At 41.9% G+C, this 18547-nt stretch overlaps 1 protein-coding gene across 5 annotated transcripts in view; it reads left to right on the forward strand.

Annotated features, from left to right (window-relative positions):
- Positions 1 to 17058, forward strand: part of lrch2 (leucine-rich repeats and calponin homology (CH) domain containing 2) — a 77461-nt gene extending 60403 nt beyond the window's left edge. For 4 of the 5 annotated variants that reach the window (XM_048231138.1, XM_048231147.1, XM_048231156.1 and 1 more), the window contains 7 exons: positions 49 to 189; positions 657 to 707; positions 862 to 925; positions 5251 to 5363; positions 9695 to 9832; positions 12200 to 12277; positions 13491 to 17058. In XM_048231138.1, the coding sequence (XP_048087095.1) occupies positions 49 to 189; positions 657 to 707; positions 862 to 925; positions 5251 to 5363; positions 9695 to 9832; positions 12200 to 12277; positions 13491 to 13610 (705 nt within the window). In that variant the 3' untranslated portion in view covers positions 13611 to 17058. Of the gene's footprint in view, positions 1 to 48; positions 190 to 656; positions 708 to 861; positions 926 to 2943; positions 3139 to 5250; positions 5364 to 9694; positions 9833 to 12199; positions 12278 to 13490 lie in introns of those variants that run through there. The other variant, XM_048231174.1, reaches the window with a different exon arrangement.
- The last annotated feature ends 1489 nt before the right edge of the window (positions 17059 to 18547 follow it).

Here is an 18547-nt window from a genome sequence, read left to right on the forward strand (position 1 = left end):
AACAATCTCCCTTAAGCAAGAATAATCCCATCCCTTTTCCCCACACAGCCATCCACTTCCTGTTCATTTGACGGTAGCCTGAAGTCTGAGAACAGCAGCTCGGAGCCTAAGTGGCCCGAGGTACCACCAGTGCTGAATCAGAATGAGGACCGGCGCAGGAACAAGTACCTGAGGAAGGACTACCTGAAGGTGTGCCCACAAACCCGCTTTACCGTTGCAGCATGGCAAACAGACACTATAAGCCAAATGCATCTGTTAGCAAAACAGGTTTTACAGTAGTGTGAACACCAAAACAATAGCACAGAAGTTGAAGTTGATGTTCAGATAGCTCTGCACAGGTCAAGCAAGACCAGAGTTGTGGTGGTGACATCATTTACCCAGTTGTCACATTTTCATTTTGAATGTATAACTTCTAATGACTTCATCATTCACTGAATCATTTAATTAATATTTTATTCATTGTCTATCTAACATTGGCATGCATATCAATTTATTCAATTTCTTGTTAGTAAGTTAGTATACATAGATCAGTTACTCAAAACTTCAACTCCAGCAGCTTTTCTCAGCACCTCTATTAATTACATTGTAATTGCAGAGGATGCTATATCTATCTATATGCATATGCTTGATAATCTTTTCTTTTTCCCCTTTGACAGTACAAGTGCCAGAGTGCCCGAAGAAATTCCAGTGGCCATGATGATTGTGAGGTCAGTAGCTCTGTTTTGAAATAGAAGATCACAAGACAAGATAACAATCACATTTTGTGTGTGTGTGTGTGTGTGTGTGTGAGCGCAAGGACTAAATGTGTGCTTATGGGTGTATGTGTTGCTTGTAGTGATTGTGGTGGTCTTATTCTTCCAGGACGGAGTACGGGCATCTGATTTTACCACTGCACTCACTGTGTTTGGCCTGAAGCCCAGATCAGGTGTGTGTTTTTATTTTTTACTTTGCACTTTGGCCTCTCTCGCACACACACACACACACACCTACATTCACATGTGCAGATGCACACAATGATTCAGAAAGCACTGCTGAAATAAATTAAGGAAATGATCAAACAAAAAACACAGACAATCTAACATCAGAATATTCGCCTACAATACAGGGAGTCCCTAAGGCAAACATTCTATAAACTCTAGTAATCTAATAAATCTGATTACAGGAGAAATAATTCAATGGAAGAATCAATTGGTTTCAATACATTTTGGGATTACTTGAAAACATTACAAACAAAAAATCTGAGGATTTATCCATCCAAAATGGAGATGTATGGATTACTAATGTCAAATCCCTGTATGAGAAGACTTCAAAATAATTACAATTATTTTCCTGAAATATGACATGAAAGACTAAATTCATTAGCCTGGGTGCCATTCCGAACTTAGTCCCGCCCCACGGGAAGTTCGGTCTGGCATTGCTCCATTGTGGGGCAAGTATGCTCGCCCTAAATCAGGCGGACCAATCAAATCAGGCTTTACGATGATGGACAGGTGAGCAACAGCGCTTGGTCTATCACGTCATCTGAGCACACTTAGATTAGGCTTATGTTTGAAACAAAAACGCTGTGGCTAGAAGGATACATGGCTTTTAAGACCCCATATGGAAAATTCATATTATTTAATGAGTTTGTATCACTGAAAACGATTATTTCTGAAAACTTTGGCCAAAGTTGAGATGTAGGAAAACTGGTGGTTTCACTTTCATCAAGGGAAAACAGCGCTGTTGCATTGCGACATGTTCCCTCGTTCGTTTGAAATCTCTGATTGACCACCTGTTTGAGGGATTTGCGACAGCCTTTCCCAGCTGTTTAACATGTTTGTAGCATATCACTGTTCAACAGAATTATTTTAAAAACGGAGGGGATATAGGAGCAGAAGGATGGTTCGTGTGTTTTCTTCCTACACCGCATGGTAAGCTATATTGTTGCTCTGATTGGTTAGGTCTATCCAATTGAGTGCAGAGGCATTCCCCCCCTGTATCAGTTGAAGCACGCCCCATAATTACGTCCCAATGGAGCAGTATCAGACTCATATTCTGACTAGAATTTGAGTATGACAACGTCAGGCTATAAATTTTTGTTTTCCAAAGGAAATTTGCAACACCAAGTACAGAGAAACACACCATAAAATGGATGCAGGGCTGAACTGGGCCAGTATCCTCTCATTTTAAATATTAAAAATATTATAAACATTTTGGAAACATGTCAGAACAAGTGACCCCAATTCATTAAATCTTAAAGCTAGATCTGAAAAGACATAGAGAAGAGTCCCCTCAGCCCACTTACACTAAAACCTTGTAATCTCACCACTACTAATCTGACTAATCAATTCAGAATCAAACAGAAAAATCCAACTAAATAAAATTACATACACCAAGATTTTCCTATGGAGCTGTTTGGAAGAGACACCTCTACCTCAAGGTGCCATATTGCCAAAGCATTTGAAAAACAGTAATATTAATGGTACTAATAGTAAAATAGTAATAATATAATTAAATGAATATACAAAATGAATGTGAAAAATATATACCGTTTAAGGTATACAAAAACTGAAATGAATGATAAAGAATTACATAAATGCTGGAAAGCTAAAGTTTGTTTTGCAGAAGTTGAGCCATGAGCTGACTTTTTGATGACTTGGTGATCTCACACCTCGGTTTCATTAGTCTTTTTCCGTTCTAATCACAATGGTCTGTGTCCTCATCTGTGTTCAGATGGTAAGTGTCCCCATACAGCTCAGTGGTGGCCTGCATATTGATGAGCTGAGCTGTGAGTGAACGAGACAGCCAGAATTGTTTTTTGTTTTTCAATGTCGTAAAGCCACAAAAAAGGAGTCGACACAAAATGTTTTATAAGAAGGGAGAGATGTGGTGGGTGACTGTGTGTCTTTGTGTGTGTGTGCGAATTAATGAAGTCTTTGTCCCTCTCCTGCACCTGTGGTGCAGCTCTAGGCAGTCCCTAATCTTTCCCACATAAGCACTTCTCTGGAATCTGACCTGGAGGCAATGGCAGTGGGCCAAGATACGCAGTTCCATGGAAAAGAGGGCTCGCTGGTTCCCGTGAACTGTTACTTCATATTATACAACAATTGGGTTCTATGGAACTATGTATTTGTTTCTGATTGGCCGAGAGACATTCCATGAGTTGGAATATCCCTGGACATTTCAACTCAGACTTTGCACAGCTAATAATAAATCACTCCGCGATACAATGGGAAGATTTGACACAATGTTCTCATCCCAGCTCTCCACTATTTTAAGCAATGGGTAACTCCTTAGCAAACCATAACGAAACGTGCTTCACCACATCTGTGGATTAAGCCACACAGTCAACTCAATGTAAGTAAGATAAACGAGGATGCTAATTGTTCTCAGCATTGCCAGCATTGTGTATAATATGATTGTCACTTGGAGGAGACTTGTAGATAACTAACGTTAGCATAGTTAGCTAATCGCTGCTAACGTGCTAGCATCGTCACGTCAGGCTGTGCACAGTAGTGTAACATTTATTCACCATAAATTAATAAAGTTGAGTGGTTCTGCAATGTAGGCTATGTTTCCGTTTTTTTGCAGTACCATGTCCCTTACATGACATGGCCCAGTGTCCTTGTAACATGCATGCAGCAAACCTAGATATGAATGTGATTTCAGCCCGACTTTCAACATTTCTTTCAAGAAGACACGTAAACCACAAAGACCCGTAACGAGGGATCTGGAATTTTGGTTACCTGGCAACCAAGTGTTGAGTGTTGTGGAAGTATGGCACAGCCATCCGGCTTAGGCCGAAACCACTGATATGAACTTCTCTGAAACCAAGTTGCTGAAATGATGAAAATGGTATCAAGATGTTTTTCTAGGAGTGTATTAAATCATATTGCAGCTGGTTTATTGCTCATTGGCTTTCCCTGGGACTGAAACTCTTATTGGCCTTGTCAGCGTAGTGGTGCTATTACCCCATGTTTCGTGTGTACAGGTCCATCAGTGTCCCCTAAAATATCAGGGAATCAAAGGAAAAAAATGGGTAAACCTTTATGGCCCATAATAATTATCTTTTACTGTGCATGTCAACAGTATTACGTCAGAGGATAAGGACAGAGAAAGAAGCGATGACTGTAATGCCCGTAAATTGGATGGTACTTCTGGCTCAGGAAGCAGCAGGAAGCAGCAACACTGTTTTTGATTACTGCATATAATATGATAACAGCTGTATGACTGGAGAGTGTTTTACAATGGTCTTGAAAGCAAATCCTCTAAGCAAGTACATATAATTATAATTACAGTGTTTCCTATACGTTGACTAATCTGTGGCGGGGTGCCACAAGATCAACACTGGCAGCCACACAATAGTGCATTTAACAAAACATTAACAGTTTGTTGAAGGATTGTTGTTGGCACATAGAATTACGGGGCAGCCGTGGCCCACTGGTTAGCACTCTGGACTTGTAACCGGAGGATTGCCGGTTCGAGCCCCGACCAGTGGGCCGCGGCTGAAGTGCCCTTGAGCAAGGCACCTAACCCCTCACTGCTCCCCGAGCTCCGCCGTTGTAGCAGGCAGCTCACTGCGCCGGGATTAGTGTGTGCTTCACCTAACTGTGTGTTCACTGTGTGCTGTTTGTGTTTCACTAATTCACCGATTGGGTTAAATGCAGAGACCAAATTTCCCTCACAGGATCAAAAAAGTATATATACTTATACTTATACTAGAAGCATTGTATAGAAGACAACAGGCTGAATTGCTATTAAATCCGCTTAGCATCGTGACCATGCTGCGTAAATGTGTTAAAAACTGCTGCATTCATTATGTAATCAAGCTGTATCTGTAAGCTAACGTTAGAATACTGTTTGGATGTCGAGCTTAGCATGCTTAGTTACAGCTTGTCAATTTCGACTAGGTTACTCATGCAGGGATTTATTCATTTTATTGACTCTGACACCGAATGTTTGCAAAATCCCGTTGTAAATGGAAAAGTGTTTTCCAAGACTCAGAAGTGCTTGTCCCAAAACTGTGAGGGTTCCTCCCTCACAAATGTCTTAAAGTGACAGGCACTCAGAACCCCCCACACACACACACACACACACACACACATTGCCCAAGTGAGCTACCACCACAAATTGAATCTAATTCTGTGGGAAACACTAAATTATGTGTGTTTTTGTCATGTTATAAAGTGTATGTGGGCCTGCATCCTTACCTTAATTTCATCCTTACCTCAATTTCTTACATCCATAACCTTGATTTCTGTCCATTTGCAGCTTTCTCCCGAGGAAGCCGGCAGGAGTACAACACCATCGACCCCAGCTTCACAATGCGGAGGAAGATGGAGCACCTGAGAGAAGAGATGGAACAGATACGCCTCCTTCGACAGGTCAGACAGTACAAAAATACTTTACACTCTGTGTCATGTAGATTGATTAAGATATGGTATTGTTACAAACTCTAACTCGTAGTGACGCTCACAACTTAAGCCTAGGGTGGTAGTTGCCCAAACCATGGTCCTGAACCCAAATGTCTGCATTAGCCATATCAGCCAATAGTAGAAGGAGAAGGTGTGTGAAATGATGGCATCAAATGAAATAGAGTTTCAAACCAACCTTTGGTCGTGTAAAACCATTGTCTGCTGATGCTACAGGTGGTAAAGGCATAAAAGCAAGCCTTTACCACCTGTAGCATCAGCAGACAATGGGTTCAATATATCCCAGGGTCTCTTAGGTATTGGCAAGGGTTGTAGAAGGCCAAATGGACTGTTGGATGTCTTATTCCGGGTGCAGACAGGGCAGGCCGAGACAAAGCTGTGGACATCCTCCCTCATGGCGGGCCACCAGAACCTCTGACTGATGAAGGCTGCCATACATCTGTCGCCAGGGTGAGAGAGTCTTGAGAGTCAAGACAAGAGAGTCTTGAGAGTGTCCCTATAGGAGAACCTGGTTGCGGAAAGACCTGCTGGTCTGCTAGGAAAATACATCGATATCCCACTGGGCTGCTGCAACCAAACACCTCTTAGGGTCTATAGTGCAGAGGAGATTGCTCTACGACTACAGGGGAAGCTCAGCCTCCTCTAAAATATCACGGAAAATTGCATAAAATAACACTATTACATTAGCTTCTAGCCTACTATTCCAACTAGAACATGCTGAAAACATGTTCATCTTCATGGCTAGTTTGTTCAGCAATAAGGTTTTGCCGGTCATTTATCGTGATTTCGCACCCGTAATACATGCTGTGACGACACGATCCATCAAAAAAACATGCAAAAAACCCATCGGCTTCACTGGACTTTCAATGGCACTACAGAGTGGGCTTATCTCAGTGCAGAAAAGCTACTCGTTTATTGGACAAGCGATCGGACAGGTTCAAGGGATGCGTTAACGTTAGTGTTGGCATGGTGGTTGGCAGGTGAAGTCGAGAGGCAAGGCAAGTTGCAACTCAAATTCTCATTTGGGAGCAATACAGTCGGTTTCTATTTGTCTTTGTAAATAGCATACTGTAAATGAAACCGTAATGTGGAGTTACAGAGTTTGTGACTTTTGTTTCAGTTGTGTATTTAGGCTAAGTTAGGTAGCACGCTATATAACGGTGTAGGCTACTGTTTGGCCTATTCTGGGTTTTCGGATAATTTTTGCCCTCAAAGAACAATATAGCACCTTAATAATATTAATTTAATAATTGACCATTTTTGTCAGAGCTTCCCCTGTTCCAAAGAGCAGCAATTGCCACTGCTATAGTGGTGACTTCTGTAGACTCCTCAGATGCCAGGAACTGCTGGGAAAGGGCATCTGGTTTGCCGTTCCTAGAGCCGGGGCGATAGGACAGAATAAAATTATCGGGCCAAGAAGAGTGCCTAGCGGGCCTGGCGGGATGGAGGCGTCTTGCAGACCTGATATACTCAAGGTTCTTGTGATCTGTCCATACCAGAATGGAGGTGACTGGATCAGGCTGAGTAAGGATGGGAGCAGTAGTGAACCGCCTCTTAAGCTCTAAGAATGCCTTCTCAGCAGCTGGACTCCAAGAGAACCTCAGCTTGGAGGAAATCAGGGCAGTGAGGGGTGCAGCCAGGGTACAGAAGTTACGCACGAAACGGCGATAGAAATTGGCAAACCCCACAAAACGTGATGTGGGTTGGGACCAATCCTCTACCGCCTTGACCTTCTGGTAATCTATCTGAATTCCTCCTGCTGTGATGACATATCCCAAGAATAATGTGAAACATCCAAAAATCTGGTTCTCCAAGAGGCGCTGAAGCACTCGTCATACATGATGGATGTGTTCCGAGAGAGATGTAGACAATATCAGGATGAGGGAGGTGGCCCTTGTCTTGCTAAATACGGTCTTAAGATCTTAAGAATCCAGATATTTCGGAGGAACAGCAGACAAGTCAGGGAAATCATCTGGGGGTGACAGAACAGAGTCTGGTGCAGACTGAGCTCTAGATTGTGGATTGTGTTGTGCCAGCTGGGGAGGGTGTCCTGGAATGACAGATGCCTGAGGTGAGTCAATCAGATGGAACACAATATTCTCCCGCTGATTACCAGAGATGAGAAGACGCACCAGAGCTATAGTGTGGGTTATCTGGGCAAGCCTGACTCAAATTAGGGCATTGGCTTCCAGGGGTGTTAGTAACCGCATTGAGGGGATGCATAGCTTGGCAACAAGACCTACATTGATACAATTCCCTTCTGCCCCCGATTAGTACTGAAACAGTTTGATCCTCTGAGAACAAAAATGCTGAAAATAGTGTGCGAGAGGTAGGGAAGTGAGAGAGAGGAGTAATTAAACCTTCATGGCATAGGCCACTATACCCCCTGTGAGCTAAACTAATAACATTATTTAATGTCATTACATTGTTTTGGTGGTGGTCTAATTGAGTGCCCGCCCCTTTAAAGATGCAAGAGAGTAATTTGATTTCTGAGGAAGGCTTGCTTGAGTTTGGAAAAATAGTTGTGTATAATGCATAAGGAAATGTGGATGCAATTCATTAGTCTATGTTTTTTGCCATTAGTTAAACTAAATAAATAGAAAATGGAATAGAAAGGATACTCTATGGCTAGGTAAAAATGTATAGAGACCATGTAGAATGCTGCAATTCCAAAACCGCACTCCACAGTGTAGCAACCTCACCCCAGAACATGTAGATATTAGGCAGGGCTATGTTCATTTTTCTGAATAAGAACATATAGACTAACCAACCTGTAACTTTAGGAAGTCGCTGGTTCAGGCAGTTGTTTAATGGTCACGTTTTTTGTGTGTGTGTGTGTGTATGTGTGTCCAGCCCATTTTTTCAAAGTAGCCTACATGTCTTGAAATGACTTCATTGAGGAATTTATTAGGTCTGCTGTGTGTGTGTTGTCATAATGCGTGTGGTTTGGGGGCGGCCGGGTGACGTCCGGGTTAAATGAATAAATGATTATTGTTCATTAACGTTACTGAAAGTCGATTAAGACAATTCCTGTAAATTTGCAACCCTACCTGACAGTGAGCATCTGTAAAGCCTTAACGTGTGACTCCTTGGTCTCAAACTATGCCGTGTCAGGACCTTGAATTGGAGGGAATTTGGTGTTGATAGTAATAAAGTGTAGGGAGATGTAGGGTATGGTGAATGCAGAAAACAAAAAACATCTGGGTGGCAGACGACCGAAGAATGACCACAAATATAAATGTTCTCGGTAACACTGGAGAACACGGTAACACTTTATTTTAATGTGCCGCTGTTACAGTGTACCTACCTAATTAGGTACAGTGGTACAACCTGTGTAACAACATGTACTATCAGGTACTATCATTGTACGTGCATTATGTATTTGTGGGTACTTACATATAGTTGTTACATTGTAATACTGAGTGCTTTTACAAAACTTTGCCAATTTGCCTAAATTTTCATCAGAGGCAAAGAGCTGACCTGAGACCTGCTGGATGGGGTAAATCTGCCCATGATAGATTTGATATACAAACCATTCTTAGCTCCAGTCAAGGCCTCATTGTCTTCAGTGTACATGTACAACAGTGTACAACAGCTGTGCTGCTACAACCTTGTTACTCTTTGATACAGTGGAATAAACCTATTAAGTGTACCAGTTAATTACTTACATGTGACATGTATGTTGTGTCTTCGATGTCTTGGAACAGGTCTACTAATACTAATAAAAGGTCTACAATTTACAAAGTTTTGTAAAAGCACTCAGTATTACAATGTAACAACTATATGTAGGTACCCACAAATGCATAATGCACGTACAATGATAGTACCTGATAGTACATGTTGTTACACAGGTTGTACCACTGCACCTAATTAGGTAGGTACACTGTAATAGCGACACATTAAAATAAAGTGTTACCATGTTCTCCAATGAATTCCAGACCTGGCCACCGCTCTTGGAAGTTGCATGATTGGTTTTCTCGGTAGGGACTCACTACTTCTTTGCTGTATAGCTATGCTAGGTGAATGATTCACCTATTACAAGTTCGTTTACCATCCAATTGGCCTCATAAAGGTGAAAATCTTGCATAGTGTTCTTTTAAAACATAGTAATGCAAAACACTGCAAAAATTATGTGAGTTTTAAGGGTTAACAGCTGCTTACTCTGCTAGTACAGTATGTGGTATCCATAAACATGCAACTACTCAAAATCCCCTACAAAGTGAAGGCTTTCTGTTTCACAGTAGCAGTGCATCAAGCATGGCTCTCTCTCTTACTCTCTTCAGAATCTGGAGTCCAGGCTGAAGGTCCTGTTGCCAGATGACGTTGGGGCAGCGTTGATGGACGGTGTGGTGCTATGCCATCTAGCAAACCATATCAAGCCTCGCTCTGTGGCCAGTATCCACGTGCCCTCTCCTGCAGTGGTAAGCCCGCGCATCCCTGTGCTAACACACATACCAGTAGTCTACCAACCACAATCATGAGCACAGTTTGTCACCCTTCCCATACTGCATGAGGGAGATAGATTTACAGTTCTGCCACGAGTAGGGATTGTTGGATTGTCTGGATTTACAGTTTTTTTCAATCGCTAACAAGCGCTTACCCATACTTCAGATACTTTTTCTAAACACAGACTCACACCTACAAAACACAATTGGCCAAATGGATATTTTTCTTCTCAAAAACGTTTTTTGTTAAACACATACTAACACATCTTTTTCTGCACACACTAACTTTACCGAAACACTGGAAATCTGACTCAAAATGAAATTATTCAGTCAAAGAATAACTTTTCACTTCACAAGGTACATGCAGTCAATCAAAGTACACAAGGTTTAAAAATACTGGCTATTGTTGACATTACAAAAACTGCATAGACTTTTATGTTTCAGTTTTACAGGTATTTGCATGCAAAACATGCAATCAACCATTTCTACACTACATTTCTTGGTTGGGAACTGTATGTCCACATGTAATGTTCACATTAAAAAGTATTCCAGTAAAAAGCAAATCAGTTTTTTTTCCTCTAACTGTTTATTACAGGAGGTACAGTAGAAATACTGTTTACAGTTTTACAGTATTGCTTACAGTGAACAAAATATCCATGAAACACACAAGAGCATTCTGAACAAAAAAAACAACAGCAAAAAGCCCAGATAAAAAGGCCTTTTGGCCGTCGTAGCCCCTTGCGTTGGCCGTGAGGCCCCTTTGAAAATCAGAGGTTTACAGGCCACGGTGGCCTTGGTGCCCCCTTCTTTCAATATTCTGCTTTATGTCCTACTAATAGCGATTTTTTTTTTAGCCTGTGGCCTGTCAAAATAATCTTAGCATTCACAGCGCAAATTAATTTAGTCATTTACGCAGTGGAGAAAGTGGCAGCTAAAGAAAGAAAGTGCCCAAATTCACCCATTCTCAGTTGAACTACTTTCGCTAAGTAGCCTATTCATCACACAGACATCACACGATTATCACATGAAAGAGCTTTTCTCAGCTTTTAAACGATGTTAGCCGATAATTGCTGTGTTGAACGGTTCGCGAGAAAAAGTAAATAATATAATTCAATTTAATCATACATTCTACTGAAGGTTTTATGTCCCATGATCTCCACACCCATTCATCTCGGTGTAATACTTTACTTAACCCTTCTTTTAACACATGACAACCCATATATCAGAATAAACAGGAGACCTTACCAACACAAAGGTGTAAAGCAGTCCCCTGTACAGTTAGCCGCTCCAGAGTAATCCAGTTTTGAATTTGCAGTAAAGTTCGACATACATGGATGTCTCCAAATTTGGGCTTTAAGTTTTACAATGTGTTTAAATTGTTCCACATGATTTCATAATGGGTCAAATACAAAATAAATGTTACAAATATCGCCTATATATTGATAAATCAGAGGACAGCTGACTAAGAGTTTGTAAAAGTAGCCTTAATGATCACAAAATGCTAAGCATGCATCTAGGCTATTTGAGTTTCTTAAAGCTGAGCTGTGCTTAAATTGTTCAATACATGATTTCATAACAGGCCAAATATAAAATAAATGTTATATATAGCCTAGATATCTGTAAATATTAGATAGTCAGATGATTTACAGTTCTATGTAATATGTCATGTTTTCATTTCATGTTTTTGTAATGTTTCATACAGTGATGCAGGTCTACTGCAGTGAATAGGCTAAATACAACTTTGATCATTTTTATAGCCTACTACTAATAGTTAACTTTAAGTTAAGTTTTTCATCACTATATGAATTATGAAGTTTCTTGAATAAACTAGATGTACCACATACTGGTACAAAATATGGCCGCTGCTCAGTTCTGCACATTCTTAAGCAAAAATAAGTCACGTTTGCCAATTTGTGTTCATGTCATACTCCATCCCCTACTCTTGCAAGTCATGTACATGTAAGTGTGTGTGTGTGTGTGTGTGTGTGTGTGTGTTTTTGCTTCTGTGTGCATGTGTGCTCTCTCATGAGTGTGTGTGCGTGTTTGTGTGTGTGTGGGGGGCACATTTCACATTTCAACATCCACATTTTAATTACCCCCTACAGGCCACCCTTCACTCAACACCACACCACCAACTGAGATTGTGCTGTCTAGATGGCTGTGGTTAGTAGTAGGCCTACGGCTGTTAACGAGAAGTGCCTGGTTTTTATAATGCCCCCAAAAATTGAACGAAATTACACAAGGAAACTGACTACTTGTGGAGCACCATTATTGACAGATTGAACTGTGAAAAATTAAGACACATTCATATCTTTTTTGACGTATCCCTTTGTCTTTCATCAGCCAAAACTCAGCATGGCCAAATGTCGTCGGAATGTGGAAAACTTCCTGGATGCCTGCAAGAAACTTGGTGTGCCACAGGTATGCCTCAATCCACTTGCCCCTCAACCAGACTGTATTTTCTTACATTCTCAACGTATACAAGCATGTTGTGCTCTCAGATTGAATTTGGGCATTGCTCCAGTTCCTAGACGCCAGTGCTGCACATTTTGAAAAAAAAAAAACACTTGAAAATTGGCAAACTGGCTGATGATCTCATCTTTTACCATCAATGCCTTTTTAAGGATATATTTAAGCAATATAGCACGAGTGAGAGTGGGGTTGGTCATGGATATTCCCACGGGTGTTGTTCGGCCGTAGCCACGAGGCCAGAGGCCGAAAGTGGCAGGCAACAACAGCCGGGGAATATCCATGACCAATCCCACGATCACAAGTGCTATATTGCTTTTATACAACAATTCTACCACAAACTAAATAATCTGAAAACACCCCATTATTGTTTAAAAATGTTAATTTCAACATCGTTCTTACGCATCAAAAAATAGTTCCCTTTTCAATAGACAGCGTCTTGGTTGCTAGGTAACCAACATTCCAGACCCCTCGTTACAGGTCTTTGTGGTTTACATGTCTTCTTGAAAGAAATGTTGAAATCACATTCATATCTAGGTTTGCTGCATGCATGTTACAAGGACACTGGGCCATGTCATGTAAGGGACATGGTACTGCAAAAAAACGGAAACATAGTCTACATTGCAGAACCACTCAACTTTATTAATGTATAGTGAATAAATATTACACTACTGTGCACAGCCTGACGTGACGATGCTAGCACGTTAGCAGCGGTTAGCTAATTATGCTAACGTTTGTTATCTACAAGTCTCCTCCAAGTGACAATCATATTATACACAATGCTGGCAATGCTGAGAACAATTAGCATCCTCGTTTATCTTACTTACATTGAGTTGACTGTGTGGCATAATCCACAGATGTGGTGAAGCACTGTTTCGTTATGGTTTGCTAAGGAGTAACCCATTGCTTGAAATAGTGGAGAGCTGGGTCTCAAATCTTCGCATTGTATCGCGGAGTGATTTATTATTAGCTGTGCTGAGTCTGAGTTAAAATGTCCAGGGATATTCCAACTCATGGAACGTCTCTTGGCCAATCAGAAACAAATAAATAGTTCCATAGAACCCAATTGTTGTATAAAATGCCGTATACAAGATGTACAGTGAGGTGAAACTGAAGTACACTAATTAGAGAGTTTCTAAAACCATGGGTGTGTTTCCTTCTTTAGGATAAGCTGTGTCTGCCTCACCACATCCTGGAGGAGAGAGGCCTGGTGAAGGTGGGAGTGACCATTCAGGCTCTACTGGAGCTACCAGTCTCCAAGCCCCCCCAGCTGTCTACAATGTAGCCCCCAGTGCCAGCCCCTCACCCACACACACACACACACACACAGCACCACCACCACCACCACCACCACCAGTGTGCTTCTCTCCAGACTCTGTTGTACTCCATCACCATTTGAGGTGGCTAACACAGCACACGCTACGATAACAAGGGGTGAGAGGTCTGCAGAAACCATCCACCCAGCCGCCACTGGTAGACACACTGACTATCTGCACTAGACCTCAGTGACCCACCGGTGACCTCTCCACCGTCTTACATTCACCACACCTCCTGCTAGCCTGCCAAGTGCCGGGTCGCACCCCAGGAGTCCCTCTGGAGGAGAGACCCGTGATCTACTCTGCCCTCCGCTGTGGGCTGGTCAGCCCCCTCGGACTGAGGCAAAGGCCCCCTCTGCAATCCGAACTGTCCCTCGCCCTCCCAAAGCTGGTTGAATTTGGAGCGAGTGCCTGCCTGCACCCTCCTGCATGACGTCAGCTGGACTCCACCAAGCACGTCTCTCGCCTCTACCCACTGTACGTGGGAGTGTGTGTTGGTGAGAGTGTATGTGTGTGTGTGTGTGTGTGTGTGTGTGTGTGTGTGTGTGTGTGTGTGTAACTGTGTAAGAAAGACAGACAGTGTGAACATATGGGGGGATTTGGGAGTGTTTGTAGCCATGATTGTAATAGTTCAGGCTTTTATTTCAGAGGATGACAAGAAAACAGAGAAACAAACAAAATAAACATCATAAAGACACATAATGACAGACATGGCATAGGACAGAGAAGGGTCACCATGTCCCCAACAGCATAATAGTTTCACCATGGCAATCTGTCTTCCGATGAATACTTATGTGACAATAGAGATCTTTGCTGTGCAAAACAAAGATTTTAGAACGCTATGCTCTAAGATCTTTGCCGTGCACAGTGCTGGGTAGATGTGGAATTGAAGCAAGATTGGTCTGAATCCTGAAAGACCAATTCTGTACAGTCAAAGGTTCTCCCAACGGGAACTGCATGCAAGCATACTACCTATAGTTATACAGACACTCAAAAATCATTTTTTAAATCAACATTTTTAATCCCTAGTTTTTAAAGTGTTTTATTTGCCAGGAACATGTCTCCTATTTTATATTTCTCATATCAGAACAGGCCTACAACTGCCATGTTACCGCCCCCAGTTGCCATGGATACCGTAGCTGAAACGCCCCCCGTGGGGGAAAATGTTCAATTTATCTAGCGATTTTGCCCATTGACTCTAATTGTGTGCTGTTAGCATGTTTTCTCCCAACGTGGGGGCAGTAACCTTTCTGCCAACTGTATCTATAGTGGCGGTGAAATAGTCCATCCATGTTGTGCAGTGCACACACACACACATAAATTCACATGCATATAAACACCCTCTTCACACAGACACGAGGTGCACAAGGGTCACATTATGCTGGCGTGCTGTGTTGATATTGGCTGTGTTTAGATTGCTGTCACCTTAAGAACCAGAGGGCATAACTGGGAATGATTGCCAGTGTGAGACGGTTTTGTCTCATGATTGAACAAGTGGTGCAGTGTGTACAGGACGGTGAGTGTGTGAACACACCAATACTGAGATTATGGTGTTCATGCTTTATTTCCTTTTCCTTTCCATCTTGATGTGCTGGTTGTGTGCTTCGGCATAAGAAACAGCACATTGTGCACAGGGAATAGTGTGGTGTGCTCCAAGCAATGTGTCTCTTGTCATATTTACCTTTTGGATAATTTCCAAAAGGTTTGATTGGGATCAGTTTTTTTTATATATGTCAGTGGTTTTGTACAGTATGTATCTACTGTACATGACTGCAAGCCCAGGTGCCTTGGGCAGCACTCAAGCAAACACCACCAAAATGTGTGGACCGCCAAAACGCTTAAGGATCTTTTTTTCTCCCAGGATACGAAATTATGTGTGCGGAATTATGTACATCAAATGTTTTATTTTACTGGTTGTTATTCTTTACTGCAGTTGATGTGGTTTTGTTTGCTTTGTTTCTTTGAAGTTGTTTTTGTATTTTTGATGAACCTCCACTCTTATGGTCTTTTTAGCTTTATCCTTGTCAGTTTGAAAGTTACAAGTACAAGTGGAACACGAATCCTGGTTACAGTATTCCTGAAAGCCCTCCCAGGGTGCATTATTTTTCAGATTTCCCCTGCCTTTGAGCTGTGTCGGTTTGCTTGCGCGCTTGGTGGCCTGCTTTGTTGCATGGGCCACCCAGTCTTCAGACATAGACCTGAGAGAGAGAGAAAGAGTGTGTGTATGTGCTATGTGCATGTATGAGTCTACTTAGCCTTCAGATGTAATTTCTTTCTAAGCGGGTCATATAGCTCAGTGGTTTTGACCATGTCCTGACCTCAAGGTTTAGTTATTCTTGGTCATTCAGCAGGATATGAATCAGCGAGAGAAAAAGGAGTCAGTGCTAAATCAACACATTCCTTTTGATGTCTCATATTTTACTTAATTTAACACTAGTACAGTATTTTGTTTCTCCAGTGCTGTGCACATGGTATTGGACATCTACAGTATGAGATGGGTAGATAAAAATAATTTTTATTACAAAAATAGCCCAATCAATGACATTTTTGCATCTGGAAAAAAGCTCCAGAACTAGTATAACATGAGACTGTCTAGAACAGCTGTAGCCCTCTGTGTGTAGGTGTGTGTACTGTATGTGTGTGTGTGTGTGTGAGAGAGAGAGAGAGAGAGAGAGAGAGAGAGTGTATGTGCAGGTGTGTGTCCAGTTTGTGTTCTTCATATGCATTACCTCTAGGTTCTCCATGACAGCTGTTGTCATAACCACCACAGGCGTCTTTTCCAGTGTGCCATAATGTTCTTGTGAGAACAACCACAAGTAGTGTGTTCCATCCACTGCCTTCGCTCATTCCTCTGGACAACCGTGGCCATTTCATTTACTCCCACACACTGTACATGATTTCTTAGTCTTAGCCTTTTTTTTTGCACTGTCAAGCTGCCTTCACTGACACTGGAAAGACTTTAAAAATGTTTCCCGTCTGCTCAGGCCCACTGTGAAGTAGTTCTAGAGCAGATCTGGTCTCTGGTGCTGGCACTGTTCTGCATGCCTGGAGCCAGATCAGTCGCTACCAGAACCAACAGGTGAGTGAGACTTCTCTTCACAAAGGAAAGTGATCAGACCTGCCACCTCAGTCATGTATTCCCTTTCACTAGAGTTTTTTTTTTTCCTGTAAATATATTTATTCCATTTTGTTTTATATTTGGAAGAGATGCCGTTTGCCTACACTATATGGCTGAGTGCATTCAAATGTGTTGTGTATATAACTGTTTTTTTATGAAACGGATTGATTGCATGTCTGGACTCCATCAAACCCTTCTATGTGTACATATTCTCTGTATAAAATACTAGGAGGTTCTTTAAAAAAGTTTCAAGTTGAAAAAAAAAAGAGAATAAAATGGTCTTTTCCACATCTCTAGAAGACCTTTGTCATTATTGTGTTTAGTTTTGTATATCACACTGTAGCAGCTAATAATGTAATAACAGCCACTAACATAATCATTTTAATATAATAAAGCAAATAATGTAATAACTTGCCTATACTGTAATTATTGGCTGGTTAATCCGTTATTCGCTGGGTAAAAAAAACTTTGAAAATCTAATAACTGCAGCCAATTACTGGTATGTAATAACATACTGATATCACTTTGTTTAAAGTTCATTTACTGGATATAAATCACCATGTCACCACGGCACTGCACTTAGCTTTCAAATAGATGCGTAAAAACATGACAATACAATTGCGGTCATATACAAGTTGTCAATTTTTTATTTTTTTTTGTCTGATTTTTCTTGGTCAACGATTCACGGTACACCAAAACACTGGGGCTCATGAAACTTGGTGGGCATGTAGCCCCACTATATGTATATGGAAAATAAGCGCTTGGTACCCGGGGGACACCGAATGCAGTTTTGGTGTGGTTGAAAAAATATAAGCGCCTTTCACTTTAGATCAGGTTTTTCTTGGTCAGTGGCGTAATGTGTAAGATAGGGATTTTTGGATGCGCCAGACTACACCTGTTTCAATTTTTGACACACCCCTGGGTGCATTGTTTAATTATAGTGGATTGGAAAAACTCATCATAACTGAATTGGGTGTAAGATAAGAACAAGCCTTGCGTCACTCTTTGCGCCAGGTGTACAGTGGGCCACTTAGGGCCCTAAGTGTTTCATAGCACATAGGTTTATATATCAATCAATCCATCACATCCAGAAGAGCTGAAGGATGTTTTTACAGACATTTTCAACACCTCTCTGGAGCAAGCAGTCATCCCATCACTTTTCAAAACTGCCACCATCATACCCGTGCCAAAGAAATCATCACCATCATGCTTCAATGACTACCGTCCTGTAGCACTCACACCCATAATCATGAAGTGCTTCGAACGGCTAGTCATGTCACACATCAAAGCCACCCTACCCCCCACCCTGGACCCCTTCCAGTTTGCATACCGAGCCAAACGATCCACGGAGGATGCAATCTGCTCTGCCCTCCATCCAGCCCTCACCCACTTAGACAATAAAGACTCATATGTGAGAATGCTGTTCATAGACTTCAGTTCAGCATTCAATACCATAATACCACAACAACTCATCAGCAAACTGGACAAGCTAGGATTCAGTACCTCCCTCTGCAACTGGCTGCTGGACTTCCTGTTGCAGAGACCACAAGCAGTAATGCGTGTCGGGGACAACACCTCAAGCACTCTGACCCTGAGCACGGGGGCCCCTCAAGGGTGTGTGCTCAGCCCCCTGCTCTTCACACTGCTAACACATGACTGTACAACCACTCACAGCTCCAACCATCTGGTGAAGTTTATGGATCTACACAACACTGGTGGGCCTCATCACTAAGGGCTGATGAGGCTCACTACAGAGAAGAAGTAGACCTGCTGGCTAAATGGTGCAAA

Source organism: Alosa alosa, chromosome 2, assembly GCF_017589495.1.
Source record: "Alosa alosa isolate M-15738 ecotype Scorff River chromosome 2, AALO_Geno_1.1, whole genome shotgun sequence".
Classification (NCBI taxonomy): domain Eukaryota; kingdom Metazoa; phylum Chordata; class Actinopteri; order Clupeiformes; family Clupeidae; genus Alosa; species Alosa alosa.